General features: G+C 42.1%; 2 protein-coding genes across 2 annotated transcripts in view; both read right to left on the minus strand.

The window, feature by feature from the left end:
• Window positions 1–17,980, minus strand: part of LOC311253568 (NACHT, LRR and PYD domains-containing protein 3-like) — a 379,521-nt gene that overhangs the window by 199,353 nt on the left and 162,188 nt on the right. The window lies entirely within an intron of this gene.
• LOC311252941 (uncharacterized protein) overlaps window positions 1–17,980 on the minus strand; it is a gene marked incomplete at both ends in the record, with an annotated part of 60,763 nt that overhangs the window by 29,004 nt on the left and 13,779 nt on the right. Inside the window, 3 exons of the mRNA XM_084346605.1 lie at window positions 3,637–3,810; window positions 4,968–5,141; window positions 5,238–6,436. Of these exons, the coding sequence (XP_084202731.1) occupies window positions 3,637–3,810; window positions 4,968–5,141; window positions 5,238–6,436 (1,547 nt within the window). The remainder of the gene's footprint in view (window positions 1–3,636; window positions 3,811–4,967; window positions 5,142–5,237; window positions 6,437–17,980) is intronic.

A 17,980-nucleotide genomic window follows, 5' to 3' on the forward strand; every position in this document is an offset into this window, starting at 1 on the left:
CTTTTCAATGTAATTTTCAATCTATGAAATCAATCTGTGCCTTTTTTTTTTGCCAAGCTTCTCTCAAGTTTTACTCTTTCAAATAATCAACCATCTACAGAACTTTTCAGTACGCTATTTTTCTACTTCTTCTCATCATCATTATCATTAATTATTATTATTATTGTTAATATTGTTTAAAGTGAGACTCTTATCGTTTAACAGAAAAATACATCATACAAGCAGCAACTTCTGATGGCGAGTTATCACCTTTCTGTCATCACTAACATACTGTTAATAATCTAAGAAGCTCTGAGGCTTTGTTCTATATGTTATAATACAAGATTTCAGCATTGAGCTACAATCAGGCAACATTCATGATTCTGTACAGTCAAACTAACCAAAAACTTCTTATTGATCATTATAAAGTTTCAGGGCGGTCCTGTAACCATGGTAACTCACCGTGCCAGAGGGGAGGGAGAGACGCCTAATGAAGCCGTTTACACAGATACACTGCAGACAAAGTCCAGACTATAGTTGTTATTTCACACATGTAGCACACAACAGGAAACTCTCCGTGTCAGACGAGTCCTCACGTGCTGACTAAATTGATAACGTAGCAGCGCGATGAGTCCTTGGCAGCTAAACGCCGCTCCATGTTGAGATCCCGCCCTGTGTGGGTCACTACACTGTCATTGGTCAGGCGCTCACACGCTGTAAACGATACCACTGGCTGTAGAGTGTGACAATCTGTCAATAAAAATCAGCCAACAGTTCTGCGATCTACATTGATCTCATAAGTCACCTCTGTTAAGTTTGAATGACGGAAATCCGTCACAGCGACAGAGAAGTTTAATCCATATATATAAAAATAATATAAATGTATAAATAGATTACTGGTGTCATTGGTTTTGTATCGTTACTTTGATGAGTGAAGGATCTGTTAAGTTGTCAGACTGTGAACACTATCAGAACATCACACTCCTGTCCACACAGGTCGTCTCGCCTGTGTTTTGGCTGTTACTACCTCTGTTGGAGGATCAGAGGTGGAATGAAACTGTCCCCCCATTCCACCTTTGTAACTTGGAAAGATTCTTGAAAAGGCAGGAATCTTGTGTAATTGTATCTTGCCGATACCACCCTCCCTCCCCTTCAACCCTCACTCTCTTAAGACTTCACACCAGTGCAATAACCCTCCACTACCACCCCTCACACACATACTCCCTTTGTGTACATATTACCTACATACTTGAATCTTGTGTCTATTTATCTTGTTGTATATATTTTACTATTTTTATCTATTTTGTTATATTTGTTTATATTTATTTGTCAAACTAAGAGCTGCTCTCTGTGTTGCGTTGTTTTTGAAACAATGACGATAAACATCTATTCTATTCTACAGCGAGGTGGAATATCAGCACAAGATTCCCGCCTTGAAAAGGCAGTGTGAATGGGGCTTCTGTCTCTCTCTCTCTCTCTCAACCCAACCAGTTGAGACAGATGGCGGCCCACCACTAAGTCCAGTTCTGCTCGAGGTTTCTGCTAGGGGTGTCAACGTTTACAAGTTTTTCTACACGTGTACACGGGGCTTCTAACCGACGTGTACCCGGTTACACGTTGGAGATTTATGATCTCTTTCTATCGCAGTTGCGCTACATAACCACTAGAGGGTTCTGTCTCCATTCAACCGCCTCCTAATCCCATTAAAGTCTCATAGTGAAAGTAATCTGGAATTGGCGATAGAAAGAAACTAAAGAAGAAGCCAAAGTATGCTGAAGTGAGAGGAAAAAGCTTCACCTTAAATCCACAAAGCTAAAAAAGTAGAGGGGGAATCTCACAATTATTCACTGAAACTGTCGGGAAAAAAAAGTTTTTTTCCTCCTCTTTAGACGCGAGGATATGTGGTCAGGTCGTAAAAAGCCGACACGGAACACCAACCAATATTATAATGTACAACAACACGTAACAATAAAGGCTAAAATAACAAGCCATTAACAGTTTTTGTTTTCAGCAGGAAGACATTTGTGCATGGAGAAGATGATGAACGCCGCGCTCTTCTCAAGTCCTCGCAGCCTATTCTACACAGCAGCTGTCTTGCCTTTAAGTGCGCTTGCTGGTCTGAAAAACACAAATGGCTGTGGCCGCGGGTTTTTTTTATATATCAACGTAACATTGTGCCCCATGCATCGATTATGTATGCGGATAACTGCACTAGTGGGAACATTTAATTGTATAGTTAGTTAATGTTATTATCTGAAGCTTTCAGGCAACATTACTACCCCTAAATATACTATAGGCCTATATATTGGTGAGAAATAAACGAGGAGGAGGAAGAATGACGTGTAAACGGTTATTGATTTTTCTAAACGGTTATGATCTATTATCCGTGTACCTGTTTACACGTCTAGATGTTGACACCCCTAGTTTCTGCCTGTTAAAAGGCATTTTTCTTCTTGGCACTGTGTCAAGTCATTGTTCATAGGGGAAATGTTGGGTCTCTTAAATATCTTAAATATATTGAATTATATTAAGAGTATGATCAAGACCTGCTCCAATTGTAAAGTTACATGAAATAATGAAATAAAGTAATGAATCCTGACCTGAGAGTTTCCAGTCCACATTGTGGACTCTCCAGTCCAACAGACAGCTGCTTCACTCCTGAATCCTACAGGTCGTTGTTTACTCAGGTCCAGCTCTCTCAGACTAGAGGACTGGGAGCTGAGAACTGAGGACAGAGCTTCACAGCTTCTCTCTGAGAGGTCACAGTCACTCAGTCTGGAGAGAAAAAAAAGAAGACAGATAACATGGTAAATGTTGAGTTTTGGTGATACAGTATCAGGTTTCCCAAACTTAGTATTTGGCCTTTTTCATGTCTTTATATTAGGAGGATTATTTATTTATGACAGCTCAAAAACATGACAGGAAATGGGGATGAGAGAGGGGGGATGACACGCAGCAAAGGACCAGAGGTCGAACTTGAAACCTGGGCCGCTGCAGTGAGGACAAAGCCTCTGTACATGGGACGCATGCTCTACCAACTGAGCTACAGGAGCACCCCAGGGGGTCCCACATTTAACAATGATAACATTGCGACCCAATTCACAATAGGTCTAATAAACTTGAAAAGAGCAGATCTGTGCATAAATTAACACTCCAAACTATTTATCCACGTCCACTAATATTGTCTTCAATACACCAGCCATTTCAAAGAGATACTTTATTAAATAACTACTGTATTCACTAAAAACATATATGTGACAAATACATTATGAATGAGATCAAATAAATGCAGTTTTCAAAGAGAGACAGAGCAGTCAGGTCACTCAGTGTCTCCTGAAGCTGTGAGTTTTGTGTATGTCACATAAACTATGCTGGAATGTGGTTCAATGCTTCTTAGTGCCTAAATATTTTGGCACATGGTCACTGTAAGTCCTACAAGCAAGTGGGTGTTTTATCTGTGAATCAGTGAAATGATGAACTCAATCAGGATGTGTCTCAGTATGACGCTGTCCATCTCACTGAATGGAGCAGATATGGACTGATAGACAGACAGATGGAACATGTCACTTCATAGGGTTTCTTGACCTGCTGCTTTTTGTGGTTGTGGTTTATAGAAATACATAAATGATTTCACAACAAACAGTAACATGATCTGACCTCAAACTTTCCAGATTGCAGTGTGGACTCTCCAGTCCAGGAAACAGCTGCTTCACTCCTGAATCCTGCAGGTCGTTGTTACTCAGGTCCAGCTCTCTCAGACTAGAGGACTGGGAGCTGAGAACTGAGGACAGAGCTTCACAGCTTCTCTCTGAGAGGTTACAGACACTTAGTCTGGAGAGAAAAAAAAGAAGACAGATAACATGGTAAATGTTGAGTTTTGGTGATACAGTATCAGGTTTTCCAAAAAAATTTCTTGCAGTGACCCATTAAAAAAAAAAAAGTATTTATCAGCCTTTTCATGGCTTTACATTAGGAGGATTATTTATATAGGACAGCTCACAGAAACCTGGGCCGATGCAGTGAAGACAAAGCCTATGTACATGGAACACATGCTCTACCAACTGAGCTGCAGGAGCACCCCAGGTGGTTCCACTTTTTAAAAATGATAACACTGCGACCCAATTCACAATAGGCCTAATAAACTTGAAAAGAGCAGATCTGTAAATAAATTAACATTCCAAACTATTATCCACGTCCACTTATATTGTCTTCAATACACCAGCCATTTCAAAGAGATGAATCTAAATGTGTCTATATGTCTAAATATTTTGGCACATGATCACTGTAAGTCCTACAAGCAAGTGGGCGTTCTGCTGTGAATCAGTGAAATGATGAACTCAATCATGATGTGTGTCTCAGTGTGACGCTGTCCATCTCACTGAGATGGAGCAGAGATGGACTGATAGACAGACAGATGGAACATGTCACTTCATAGGGTTTCTTGACCTGCTGCTTTTTGTGGTTGTAAATAAAACACTGGGCCTAAAGTCCATTTCTCCCCACCATTGTAGCAGTCCACAGGATGGACCCACCAGAGTAGGACTGTCTCTGTGATCGAGACCTTGAGACCCGCTTGATTTACAAATCAAGCACTGGATACCAACAAGCTCCCCCATGTGGCTCAAAGGTGTACTGCAGATAGAGATCTTAAATTAAAGACTATGAACGAAAGTCTGTAAATATATTTGGCAACCCAAATAAAATCCTCTCTGGGAATGACTGGTATATATAATCTCTTGATCCACTGCTGTTCAGTTCTAAGTATGTTGTCAGCATGACAATGAATCAAAATTCAATCGAGAACAAACAGACATCCAGTTATCAAAGTCATATGATATCAAACATAAATGAGGTTCTCCATCCGCCTTGGTCATGCTGCGCAGGAGCTGAATTAATGAAAGGTACATTGAAAGAAAACAAGTTTGATATCAAAAAAATCTACCAGAAATACATAAATGATTTCACAACAAACAGTAACATGATCTGACCTCAAACTTTCCAGATTGCAGTGTGGACTCTCCAGTCCAACAGACAGCTGCTTCACTCCTGAATCCTGCAGGTCGTTGATACTCAGGTCCAGCTCTCTCAGACTAGAGGACTGGGAGCTGAGAACTGAGGACAGAGCTTCACAGCTTCTCTCTGAGAGGTTACATCCACTCAGTCTGGATGAAGAATAATGAGCAGAACAAGAAAATTATTTCTATTTGGGTCAATAACAGCACATTAACTGCATTCTGAAAAAACTTCTTCACACTTACAGAGCTTTGTTGGAGGCTTTGACCACTGGCAGCAGCCTCAGAAGAGCCTCCTCTGAAGCAAAGTATTTCTTCAGGTCAAACACAGCCAGATCTTCTTCTGATGACAGTAAGATGAAGACCAGAGCTGACCACTGAGCAGGAGACAGTGTATACATGGACAGATGTCCTGACATCAGGTGATGTTGGATCCACTCCACGAGAGAACTGTCATTCAGTTCATTCAGACAGTGGAACAGATTGATACTTCTCTCTGCAGGCAGAGTCTCTTCAAACTTCTTCTTGATGTAACTGACTGTTTCCTGATTGGTCTGTGAGCTACTTCCTGTCTGTGTCTGCAGACCTCGGAGGAGATTCTGATTGGTCTGCAGTGAAAGACCCAGGAGGAAGCGGAGGAACAAGTCCAGGTGTCCATTTGAACTCTGTAAGGCCTCGTCCACAGCACTCTGGTAGAAGTCTTTTCTTCTGTTAGATATCTGAGATGTTGTTTGTTCTGTTGCCAGCAGATTGACACCAGTGTTGATGAATGTCAGATGGACATGAAGAGCAGCCAGAAACTCCTGAACACTCAGATGGACGAAGCAGAACATCTTGTCCTGGTACAGTCCACTCTCCTCTTTAAAGATCTGTGTGAACACTCCTGAGTACTTTGAAGCTGCTGTGATATCGATGCCACACTCTGTCAGGTCTGATTCATAGAAGATTAGGTTTCCTTTCCGCAGCTGCACAAAAGCCAGTTTTCCCAGAGACTCAATCATCTTCCTGCTGTCTGGAGTCCAGTGTTGATTTGTCTCAGCTCCTCCATCATACTTGACATTCTTCCGTTTGGCCTGAACCACCAGGAAGTGGATGTACATCTCAGTCAGAGTCTTGGGCAGCTCTCCTCCCTCTCTGGTCTTCAACACTTTCTCCAGAACTGTAGCAGTGATCCAGCAGAAGACTGGGATGTGGCACATGATATGGAGGCTTCGTGATGTCTTGATGTGGGAGATGATTCTGCCGGCCTGCTCCTCATCTCTGAATCTCTTCCTGAAGTACTCCTCCTTCTGTGGGTCAGTGAACCCTCTGACCTCTGTCACCATGTCAACACAGTCAGGAGGGATCTGATTGGCTGCTGCAGGTCGTGTGGTTATCCAGAGGTGAGCAGAGGGAAGCAGTTTCCCCCTGATGAGGTTTGTCAGCAGCACATCCACTGAGGTGGACTCTGTAACATCAGTCAGGATCTCAGTGTTGTGGAAGTCCAGAGGAGGTCGACACTCATCCAGACCGTCAAAGATGAACACAACCTGGAACTCTTCAAAGCTGCAGATTTCTTTGGTTTCAGTGAAGAAGTGATGAACAAGTCCCACCAAGCTGAACTTTTTCTCTTTCAGCACATTCAGCTCTCTGAAGGTGAATGGAAATGTGAACTGTATGTCCTGGTTGGTTTTGTCTTCAGCCCAGTCCAGAGTGACCTTCTGTGTTAAGACTGTTTTCCCGATGCCAGCCACTCCCTTTGTCATCACTGTTCTGATTGGTTCATCTCTTCCAGGTGAGGCTTTAAAGATGTCTTCTTGTCTGACTGTTGTTTCTGGTCTGTCTGGTTTCCTCGATGCTGCTTCAATCTGTCTGACCTCATGTTCATCATTGACCTCTGCAGTCCCTCCCTCTGTGATGTAGAGCTCTGTGTAGATCTCATTCAGAAGGGTTGGGTTTCCTGCTTTAGCGATCCCCTCAAACACACACTGGAACTTCTTCTGAAGGTTAGATTTAAGTTTACGCTGACAAACTCCAGAATGACTTCCTGAATGAACACACAACAAAGATCATCAGGGTCGGCAGTTCGTCTGTCGGGATGAGACAGTTTTGTATTTATACTGACTTTATCTGAACAAACTTCTGACAGCTGAGAAGGCTGCTGCCTCTGACTCTACACATGCATGAAGTGCAGTTGCACGCTACCGGTAAGCTAGCTGTGTCCTTTGGATATGTGTCAGTAAAAATAAAGTGTCAGCTTAGCTGTCTGTCTTCTTTTAATCCTGCCTGTCCTGACTCCAGCACTGCTTCTTCTCCTCACCTTTTCAAGTCTGCTGCTCATCCATAATCTCTCCCTCTCTACCTGGATCCAAGTTGTGCTAACCCAAAATATTTTTTGTTTGGCCACTTTCAGTTTGTACATTTGGTTAATCCACAGCTAAACTGTATAGAATCTATGATGTCATCAGTTGTTATAACTTGACTCGTATGTTTGGGATCACAGAGCGGGTAAACAAAGAGTTGGGTTGATGTTGAGATGTGTTGGAACTCTGAACATCTTTACTCTTCTTATATTATTTGTTCATTCACTTAAAGGAGACACTACAGTTTATTGCATTGAATGTGTTCGGCCTGCAGATCCTTTAAATTACTGTAGCTCAGAGGTTTTACAGTCTCAGTCTGTGGGCCTCCCCTCACACAAAGCCAGGACACCCCTGCTTAGTTTGGCTTAATTCCTGGATGTCTATGACATCATCATGTTATTCAATTCAAGAGACATTCAACAAGTGAGCAAAAATATCCTGTTATTATTTATGTTGTCTGGCATGAATTCAAACATCACCAAATAGACAGCAAAGTGAGAAAGCAGTAACTGAAACCCCCAAACGACTGTAACTCTGAACTCTCTTTAACCAAGTCACACAGATTTATCATATTCTTTGTGAAGTCCTTTTGATAACTAAGACAATAACTACCGTCATATGTTTCACCTCCATTCACTGAGCCTCTCCTCAAACTGTTCAGAGCCTCCCTGAGAAGATCCACCTCTCACTTTGAAGCCTCTGCTGTAGCTCATATGATTGTCTCCTCTAGTCCGGTGACAGATCCTACAAGATCAATAAAATCAGTCGATCCTGTTTCTCGTCCCGCTGTGTTCTCTACTATTAACTACTCTCTCAGTGGTGGTTCAATAACTGGCTGTTCAGAAAAAGGCCAGTGTTCAGACACCTTTAAAGAAAAGTCTTGACCAGCCCTTTCACACAGTTATAGACCAATGTCAAAGATAAACTTTGGTTGATGAAGTTTTTCTATCTTTGCTTTCACTCAGTTATAATTGAGTCAAACTACACTTGGTCTTTCAGGGCTTCCATACAAACCAGAGAAAACAGCAGCTTTGCCTTCAGTCTGAGAGGAGGACGCTCCTCTGCTCTCTGAAGCTCCTCCAGCATCTTTCACATCCACTGACACTGAGAGAGAAAGACACATTGTGTGATATTGTTTCAGTTTAACTTCATATTTGTTTTTTTAAATGTGCCTGTGTTACGTACTGTAGGTTACATAGTATATTCTTGGATAGTTGATAAGTTAGAGTGTGATCTCCACCGATTCATCTCCATGTTTAGATCAAATTATTCTGGACTGTGGTTGTTGAAAAGTCTGAATAAAATCATTCAAACTATGAAATAATAAAGACTGAGATCAACTATAAAGACAAGTGAGCACATCTGTAGCACAGAAACATTTCAAGTCCTATTGATAAATCACTGAAATGTGACGAATCATAAACATCTACTGCACTTTAACATAGAGTTCAGTTTACTGACGTACAAATACTCCTCACAGTCGGTCAGTAATTTGTAAGCATCACTCTGCTAATGATGGCTGCCTTTTTTCTGAAAATACAACAAATATAAAACTGACTGACCTTCTGATCCTGAGCTGGTTTCTGGCAGGTTCTGCAGCAGGTCATTCCTGGGTATCTCCTGTAAAACCTGCTTGGTCACCTTCAGAGCTCCATGAAGTTCATAGTTGTTCACCATCAGGTCCACTGTTATACATCTTGTTGCCTTCTCCAGGTCGGCAGCTGCGATGGATCTGTAACCATCCAGGAGTCCAGGCTGCTCCAGATGCCTACTCCTTAAATTGCTCTTCTGTTAAATGCTTTAGCGTTTTTAAAAGGTTCACTTTTGTCATCGCGGCTCACTGGTAAGGTCAGGCAGCATTATCAACCTGAAGGAAAAGAAATGTATCAGAGCAGCAACAGGAGTTATGATTGGCCGACACAGCAGCAGAGTCTGGCCAGTCAGAGCTCCTGCTGCTGCTCCGTGGGCTGGACTTAATGTAACTCTGAAGTGTGCTCTGCTTACACGTCCTTCTGTCCCCAGATGTGAATGGCTGAACATCTGTTCCATGTTCCATCAGCTTCTGTTGCACCAGCTGTTACGTCTTGAAATGAAGCTGTCATCTTATGACACCAAACACTGTACAAGAAGGATGAAAACATGAAAGGTGGTGGAGGACAGGATGCTGGCAGAACTGCTGGCTATCACGGACAATGTCTCACCTCCTCCACAAAACTCTGGACAAGCAACAGACTCCTTCAACCTGCTGCCTAAAGGAATGGCACAGGAAATCATTCCTACCTGCTGCCATCAGACTTTATAACACACAAATAATCTGAAAGTATTATTACTGTAAATACTGCCCCTTATCCTCTCACACCTAATGTTCCACTTACCTTTACTCCTCTAGCTCAGTATTTTATTTTATTGCCTCTTATCTTATTTTATTTTATAGCTTCTTAAGCATTTTATTGTTTATAGTATTTTATTGTTCTATAATTGTCCTTGTATTTTGATTGTATTTGTATTTGAATGTATGCTCTGCTACGATAACCTAATTTCCCTTTGGGGATTAATAAAGTTATCCGTCTCACTGTATCATTGATCTGGAGCCAGTTGAACTGTTTCTTCAGTTGTAGTTACTTTGGTTCAACAAAGCAGCTTTAGTGACTTTTAAAGAGCAACATCACTTTAACTGACTATTAGTTTCTATGAGGTCACTACACAACAACTCACACACAACTCACAAGTTGTAATGAAGAAACATTCAAGTAAAAACTTGTGTTATAAAATCCTTCTGCTGTGCTGCAGATACTTTGTGAGTTTGGAGGGTTTTTTTCAGCAGAAATCTACCAGAATTAATGTTCTTTTAACATTTTGAAGGTATTTAATAAAAATATTTGTACATTTGAATCTTTACATGTGAAACACAGATCAGTGATGTGCACATCACCTGAGATCATGGTTTACATCATGTCTCCTGTCAGAGATCAGCTGCTCCTCCTCTGATGTTCTGCTTCATATCAGTGTCAGCTCAACGCAGCCGGACAGCAGAGGAAGCTGCCACCAGCTGCTGCACTTCTGCCATTAGTCCACTAGAAGGTGTCATGGAGCTGCAGTGAGCTGAAGTGACAGGAACTCTCTGTTATATGACTGTATCACTGATCTGGAGTCAGCTGAAGTGTTTCTTCACTTTGAGCTCCTTTAATGTTCAACACTCACATTTCATTTATTTCGATCAGAAGAACCGGAACTAAACTTTAAATAGGAAGTTACATAAGACTGGAGTGAACTGACAGCGACAGTTTTCTTAGTGGTTAAACTGTGTAACTACATCGTTACGTGATGCCCTGCGGCCCAAAAAGATTTTTCCTCACAAGCTAACATGGTGAAAGAAAGGGGCTGTAAGATGGTGGATACATTTGTTTGAGTGTCACAACCTCTAAGACATGACCCGTTTACTGTCAGAGTTTGATCCATTTGGTCCAACAACATTCAAAAAGTCTAGAAGAGCCACGCGATTAAATTATTTCATCTTCGTTCACGTTAGCTGGGCGCTAAACAGGAAGTTCAGTTCGGTTGGCAGAAGTCTCTACTGCACATGCTGCCTTGGCCACACGCAGGCTGTGTCCAAATTCAGGGGCTGCAGCCTTCAATGGCCAAGCCTTCGTGGTCCACGAGGGCCGGGTCCTTCGGACAGGTCTTTGATAGCCTCGTCCACCGTTGTTAAATGGGACGGTCTAGCCTTCGGAGTATTTCCTGGTTGGCCACCAGATGTTCCCGCCCCTTACCCTTGTGAATGAAGAGATGCATTAAAGTCTGTTTTGGTTCAAATCTATCAAACGTGTGCATTTATTTGTGTGTGTACAAAAATTAACGACAAAATGTGTCAAATCTAAATTGAATCATTAACATTACAAAATAAACATGAACCCATTGGTGAATAACAACTATATTTACCATAGCATTACCAGCGTCACGTATTTTAACTGAAAGTTGAAATTTGGAGGTTTTATAGTCCCTTGAAGTTTAACATATCTGGTGTTGGATGTTCAAATGACTAAAAACCGAGTATAAACCCCATTAATTAAAGGTTGAATATGTAGAATCTTTATTAAAAGCAATATTTAAAAAAAAAAAATACATCCACGGGGCGTTTTGAGGGGTACAGAATGAAAGTATTGCTTTTCCATAAAAATTTTTTTTAGTCTGAATTAATATTTCTAAATTTTTTGACGGGCTCGACAATGCGTTCTGTTTGCATTTTACCAGCCAATAGTGGCTGTAAATTGCGGGTTGCCAGGGTTGTCTATTGTTCCGGCGCAGCTACTGTAGGCTGGCACTGGGTGAGATGGAGTTTGCTAATGTAGCTGTTTGGGAGCCTCAGAGAAGACAGCGTTATTTATCTCAGCAGCTGAGTGACCAAAGAAGGGCAAAGTCGAGGGTCAACATAGGCCAAGCATGGAGTCGATGGACTGCAATGAAGGAGTTTAACGGCTTCAAAACGAACGCCGAAATGGCTACGTTTCTCCTCGACTGGTAAGGCAAGGCAAGGCAAGGCAAGGCAAGTTTATTTGTATAGCACAATTCAGACACAGGGCAACTCAAAGTGCTTTACAGGCGCATACAATTACAGTAAAACATTTAAGATACATTAAAACAAAACATTAAAACAAGTTGAGAAATAGACATTTAAACAAAACATTAAAAGAAGTTAAGAAATAGACATTAAAACAAAACATTAAAACAAGTTAAGAAATAGGAAAGTAGGCTAAAATAGAGAAAAAATAAAAGTCACAGTGCAGTTCAAAGACTTAAAATTGCTTCAGTGAAAGGCTGTGGCAAACAGAAAGGTCTTCAGCCTTGATTTAAAAGAGGTGAGAGTCGGAGCAGACCTGCAGTTTTCTGGGAGTTTGTTCCAGATGTGTGGCGCATAGTAACTGAACGCTGCTTCTCCATGTCTAGTTTTGACTCTAGGGACTGAAAGCAGACCTGAGCCTGATGACCTCAGAGGTCTGGATGGTTCATAACGTGGTAGCAGATCAGAAATGTATTTTGGCCCGAAACCATTCAGTGCTTTATAAACCAACAACAGGATTTTGAAATCTATTCTTTGACTGACAGGAAGCCAGTGTAAAGATCTGAGAACTGGAGTGATGTGATCTACTTTTTTGGTTCTTGTTAGGACTCGAGCAGCAGCGTTCTGAATCAGCTGCAGCTGTCTGATGGATTTTTTAGAGAGTCCTGTAAAGACACCGTTACAGTAGTCGAGTCTGCTGAAGATAAATGCATGGATAAGTTTTTCTAAATCCTGCTGAGACATAAGTCCTTTTATCCTGGATATATTTTTAAGATGATAGTAGGCCGACTTTGTAATTGACTTAATGTGGTTGCTGAAGTTCAGGTCTGAGTCCATTATTACACCGAGGTTTCTGGCTTGGTTTGCAGTTTTCAACATTATAGATTGAAGCTGAGCAGAGACTGTGAGTCGTTCTTCCTTGGCTCCAAAAACAATTATTTCAGTCTTATCTTTGTTTAACTGAAGAAAACTCTGACACATCCAATCATTGATTTGTTCAATGCATCTACTTAGCGTTTGTATGGGATTGTAGTCCCCTGGTGAGATGGTTATGTAAATTTGTGTGTCATCTGCATAACTATGGTAACATATTTTGTTGTTTTCCATTATCTGAGTTAGAGGAAGCATGTAAATGTTGAATAGTAGAGGCCCCAGAATGGAGCCCTGGGGTACTCCGCTTGTCATTTTCATCCTTTCAGATGTGTAATTACCAATAGACACAAAGTAGTCTCTATCATTTAGATTACCATCTGGTAAGCTAGCTTTCATGTTTACTTAGCTGTAACGGCTAACGCTAACGCTAACGCTAACTGTCAGTCAAACTGCTCTGCAATATGGTGCGATTTGCCGGAGGGGATGAGTTCAAACAGGCTGGAACAGACTGACCCGGTCTCCTGTAGGCTACTGGGCCGGGTCTGTCTCAAGGTTTGAAGCGGTCTCAATTAGAAACCAGTCTATTTAAATTTTCTACAAGTTATTGCGAATGTACAACATCTCTCAAATCCCACGATCGCCCGTTTAAACAGTTTCCAAGCTGCTTCATTGGTGTCAGAGTAAAGACCCGACCCAGTCCGATCCGCAGGTGTTAAAGCCTGGACCCGGACTCACGGGTAGTCACCGCTGAGAACTCGGACTGACCAAAAGAAAGAATCGAAGAAGCTCTGTTCTGGCTGCAGAGGTGGGTAGTAACGAGTTACATTTACTCCATTTGTTTATGTTTTGATGGAGACACTTCCAACACAGGCTCTGTCACATGACGTTTCACCGATCACGAACATGGCAACCCGACTGCTGGAATTATTTTTTGTTGTTGCAACTACGACCTCGAGACACTAGATGGCGGTGTTCTGCTCATTCTCCATATTAAACCTTTACATTTGAATGTCATGTCTGCGCCACTTGATGTCGCCATTTTCTCTTGCTTCTTCTTCTGTTTCAGGACTGAGCAGCGGTGCGCAAAGAATCTTGGGATATGGGAGGCCGCGAAGGATAGTAGTGGTGCGTCCTCCGAGAAGAGGGAAGGCCAGGCTGCATTTGTGGGCTGCGTTTGAAGGAGCCTTTGAATTTGGACAGCCTTCGCGCAGCGTTGTTACGTAATTGGCCTTCAAATGTGCACTTCGTGGGCTGCAGCCCCTGAATTTGGACACAGCCACTGTGGAAGAAGTCCGGCCGGAAGTCGAGCGTTTTTTGCTTCATGCGTCACTGAGCAGCTTTTATAGGAATGAACGGGGCCCCGCCTCCAACACTGTGTTCACTAGTTACAAAACTTAGTTACTAGTACAAAAACTGGAAGGCCATAAGTAGGTCAAAAAAAAAAATTCAATCAATCAATTATCATTTTCTGGTGTCTGATTAAGAGAGAAAACTGACAAACACTCGTACAGACACTGTCTTTTTAGATCTTATATCTTTCAAGGAGTCAAAAAATATAGAAAGCTCTTAAAAAAAAAAACAGGAAATCAGCCTTTACATCATGTCTCCTGTCAGAACATCAGCTGCTCCTCCACTGATTGGCTGCTTCATATCAGTGTCACATGAATGCTGCACTTCTACTGTCAGTCCACTAGATGGTGTCATGGAGCCATCAGACTGGAAGTGAGTCGTCTGCTCTGAACACCAGTTTAACCAGCGAGACACGACTGGACTCACTGTTCTAGAAACACCAGTAACAGTGGAGGAAAGTACATTTACTCGAGTACTACACGGGACTACAATCCTGAGGTACTTCAGTCACGTATTTCCACTTCATGCAGCTGGTGCTGAGGGCTCAGTCTATATGATGACGTCACACTAAATGGTGGGCCACATTCATGTGTTTGGACTCATGTGAATCTCCAGGATAACATGTATCTGATCATTATGAACAAGAACCTGAACACCAACATATTATAAGTCACATCAGCTGCAGTCAACAGCAGCAGGGAGAGGAGGAGGGACAGGAAGTCCCCAGACTCCCTTGAAAAATCGCTCCATTTTGTGAGTTGTTGAGTTAAGAGGACCTTTATAAACTGTGTGAAACGCTGTCGATGACAGATTCTGAATGATTCGGGCCTTCTTGTAAGTTCGGCCCATGTTACAGCCTCGTTTTAGGGGGTGCTGCAGCCCCCTCAGCACCTCCAGCTCCCGCATCCAGGCGAACAGCTGCTCTCCAGCCGCGTTTAGTGCGTCAGACAGCAGGAGAGCGGCGGCTCGTCTCGGCCTCCTCCACAGGCTGATTCAGGCAGGAAAAGCTGCCTTCAGTCATCAGTAAGTGGAGCTACACAGTGACAACCACTCTGTGTTCACATACTGACCAACTAACTCCACTTCTACTCTCATTTCACACACAAAATGGCGGAGAGCCGCTGTGAGCGGTTACCTCTGAGGTGACTTTTATGAAGTTTGTTCAGTTTGAACGAGGATTTCTGCTGTTTTAAGCGCAACAAGCGGACAAAAGTGAACAGTGACAAGATGAGCAGAGAGTCATTGAAGTGTGAAACATCTCAAATGTCCGTTAAATTACCTTTAAACGGAGAGAAGAAGCTGCTGCGACACGAGGAGCAGTGAAAGTGAACTTAAACCGGAAACAGCTGGGGGGCATGACGTGTTTCATGTAGCAAGGACTAAATATTGTTATTTAAAGTGTATTAATGATGTTGTTCAGCGCATTTATAGCAGCAGTGATGAGTTCAGTACAAACCTTCATGCTTCATATTAATCACTGTTAAAGTGAGTCACAGACAAACACAAAGTGATAAACTGCAGCAAACAGAGCCGGTTCTGATCCACACCTACTGTGTGACTCAACACACACACAATCAATCACACACATTCAATATCCAGATCCAGTTCAGCCCGTGGCCCGGTTCTTTCATTCCCTCTCTGTGATGTGAGCGTCCAATCAGAAGGAATAAAAACAGACTTATTTGAAACAAATGATGAAATAAGCCATCAGTGTTTCAGGTTCTGGTTCTGGATCGTCACCAACAGCTGTTTCTAAACCTCTATATTCCTTCTGCTCAACAGCACAGCTTTGTAAAGCGTCAGTGTGAGTCTGCCTGGTGTCCATCTCCACTAATACAACACTATTAGATGTTGGACCTTTGGCAGAACCGTCCGCTCTCTGATCCACACAAGTCGAGCTCCATCACTCTTCTGTCTTTATTCAAGTGTTCTGTCTTCAGTGCTGTAGGAAGCATTCAGTGACCCGGTTCTGGTCCACAAGTTGACACTGGGATCTGGCATCTGCACACTTACAGGAATAATAGTCACACAGCAGCTTCTGTGACATCATCTCACAGCTGACTTTACCGGCCTCTGATTGGTCCGCCAGCTTTATTGCAAAAAGGGGTTTATAATTCAGATGTGACTGATAGAAACATGTGCATGTAATAATGAACGGACATGTAACATATAAACAAGGAGAAACAACATGTTGCCAGGGGAAGCTTATAAGTTATATAGTGACAGAGAAAGAGGACCATATGGTGACAGTTTAACTGCCTTTCTGTTGTTGGAGCCAGAAATTAAATTAATATAATGTACAACTTCATGGAGAAAAGGTACAAAATCAGGTGTTTTACTGCTGAATTTACATTTATGAATGTGGCATTCTGCCAACAGGATGAATACATTTATAATGAAGTCCATATTTTCTTTACTTTGACTTCTATAAAAGCAAAATACCACATTCTCCCACAATAAGGCAAAGTCTTTATAAATACGGTCGATGACAACATTGTGGGTGGTCTTCACAAAAAGAGCAGTTTGTATTGATGTCTCTGTTAAATGTGAGCATGTGATGATTAGCAGGGTGATATCTGTGAATTATTCTGAACCACACTTCTTTCACCTTGTTTACTATCAGGTATCTGTGAGGAATCATACAAACTTGTTTCAGTCAGTGTTGTTTACAGATGGGGTCCAATAACACGCAGCATTCGGAGCAGAGACAGTTTCTTTCTGAAACAAAGCACCGATGAACACAGATGTTTCCAGCAGGTGATTGAGCCACAGCGGGGAGGCAGACAGAAGTGGGTGGAGGTCTGCCAGTATTTCTACATTAAAACAAGTTCTGGTGGCGTAACTGGAATATTATATGTTGATGGAAACTCTCTATAAGAGAAAAGTTGCCCCTCTCCGTTAAATCGCTGGCCCACCAGCAGAACCTGATTCTGGACCCGACTCTCAGAAAAGAGCGACTTGTTTTTATACAGAATATCTGTTATTCCAGATTAGAAACCTGTGAGCTGAGAAACTGTGCTGATAAATGAGAGGCCATGCTAAAAGGACCTGCTTATGGAAAGTGGACAGTTTCACAGGGAGTTTGTCCACATTGTGATTACAGTTCAAAATAAAGCTCAGAACACCAAAGCCAGAGAATATATAGTGGGGAATAAAAGTCCACACTGAGACAGCAGGGTGTTTTACAAAGTGCTGAGCCCGATGTGTCTTAAAAGTCTTGTTCAGTGTGTTAAAGTCCAAAAAGTTGAGCCCACCGGATTCATTATTATTCATAACGACACTTGTTTTGATCTAATGTGCAGGATTTCTCCAGATGAAGCCAAAAAGCTTTCTGTCAACATCTTTCCAAATGTTAGTGTCCAGGTGTAAAGAGAGAGCTGCGTATGTGAGCCCAGATATCCTTCAGCCTGCAGGAACACTCTGCCTGTTAGAGATAAGTCCCTTTGCAGCCACTCGTTCACTTTGTTTGGAGTTTTTTAATGATGGAGAAAAGTTTAAAGGACATCTCGCCTTCTGATCTTTAGCAACAAGAATACCCAAGTATGTAACTTCTTCCTTGATCGTCATGTTGCAAATAGTTTGTGTATTACAACCTTTTAAAGGTGCAGTTCACATTTATTTATACTCAGACAGACCAGAGGCCTCTGAAAACTGCTTCATCACATGAATGGCGACAGGTATCTGACTGGCATCTTTCAGAAAGATTGTGGTGTCGTCAGCGAGCTGACTGATGATATCCCTACCCGCAGTAGAGATTCCCTGTATACCTGTTTACAACATGACATGTGAGACTTTGTGTACAAAGTAGAAACAGATGAGGTGAAATCGGGCATCCCTGACGAACGCCCCGCTTCAGATTAAATCTA

The sequence above is a fragment of the Pagrus pagrus genome (genome assembly GCF_965226575.1).
Source record: "Pagrus pagrus genome assembly, chromosome: 24".
Taxonomy (NCBI): domain Eukaryota; kingdom Metazoa; phylum Chordata; class Actinopteri; order Spariformes; family Sparidae; genus Pagrus; species Pagrus pagrus.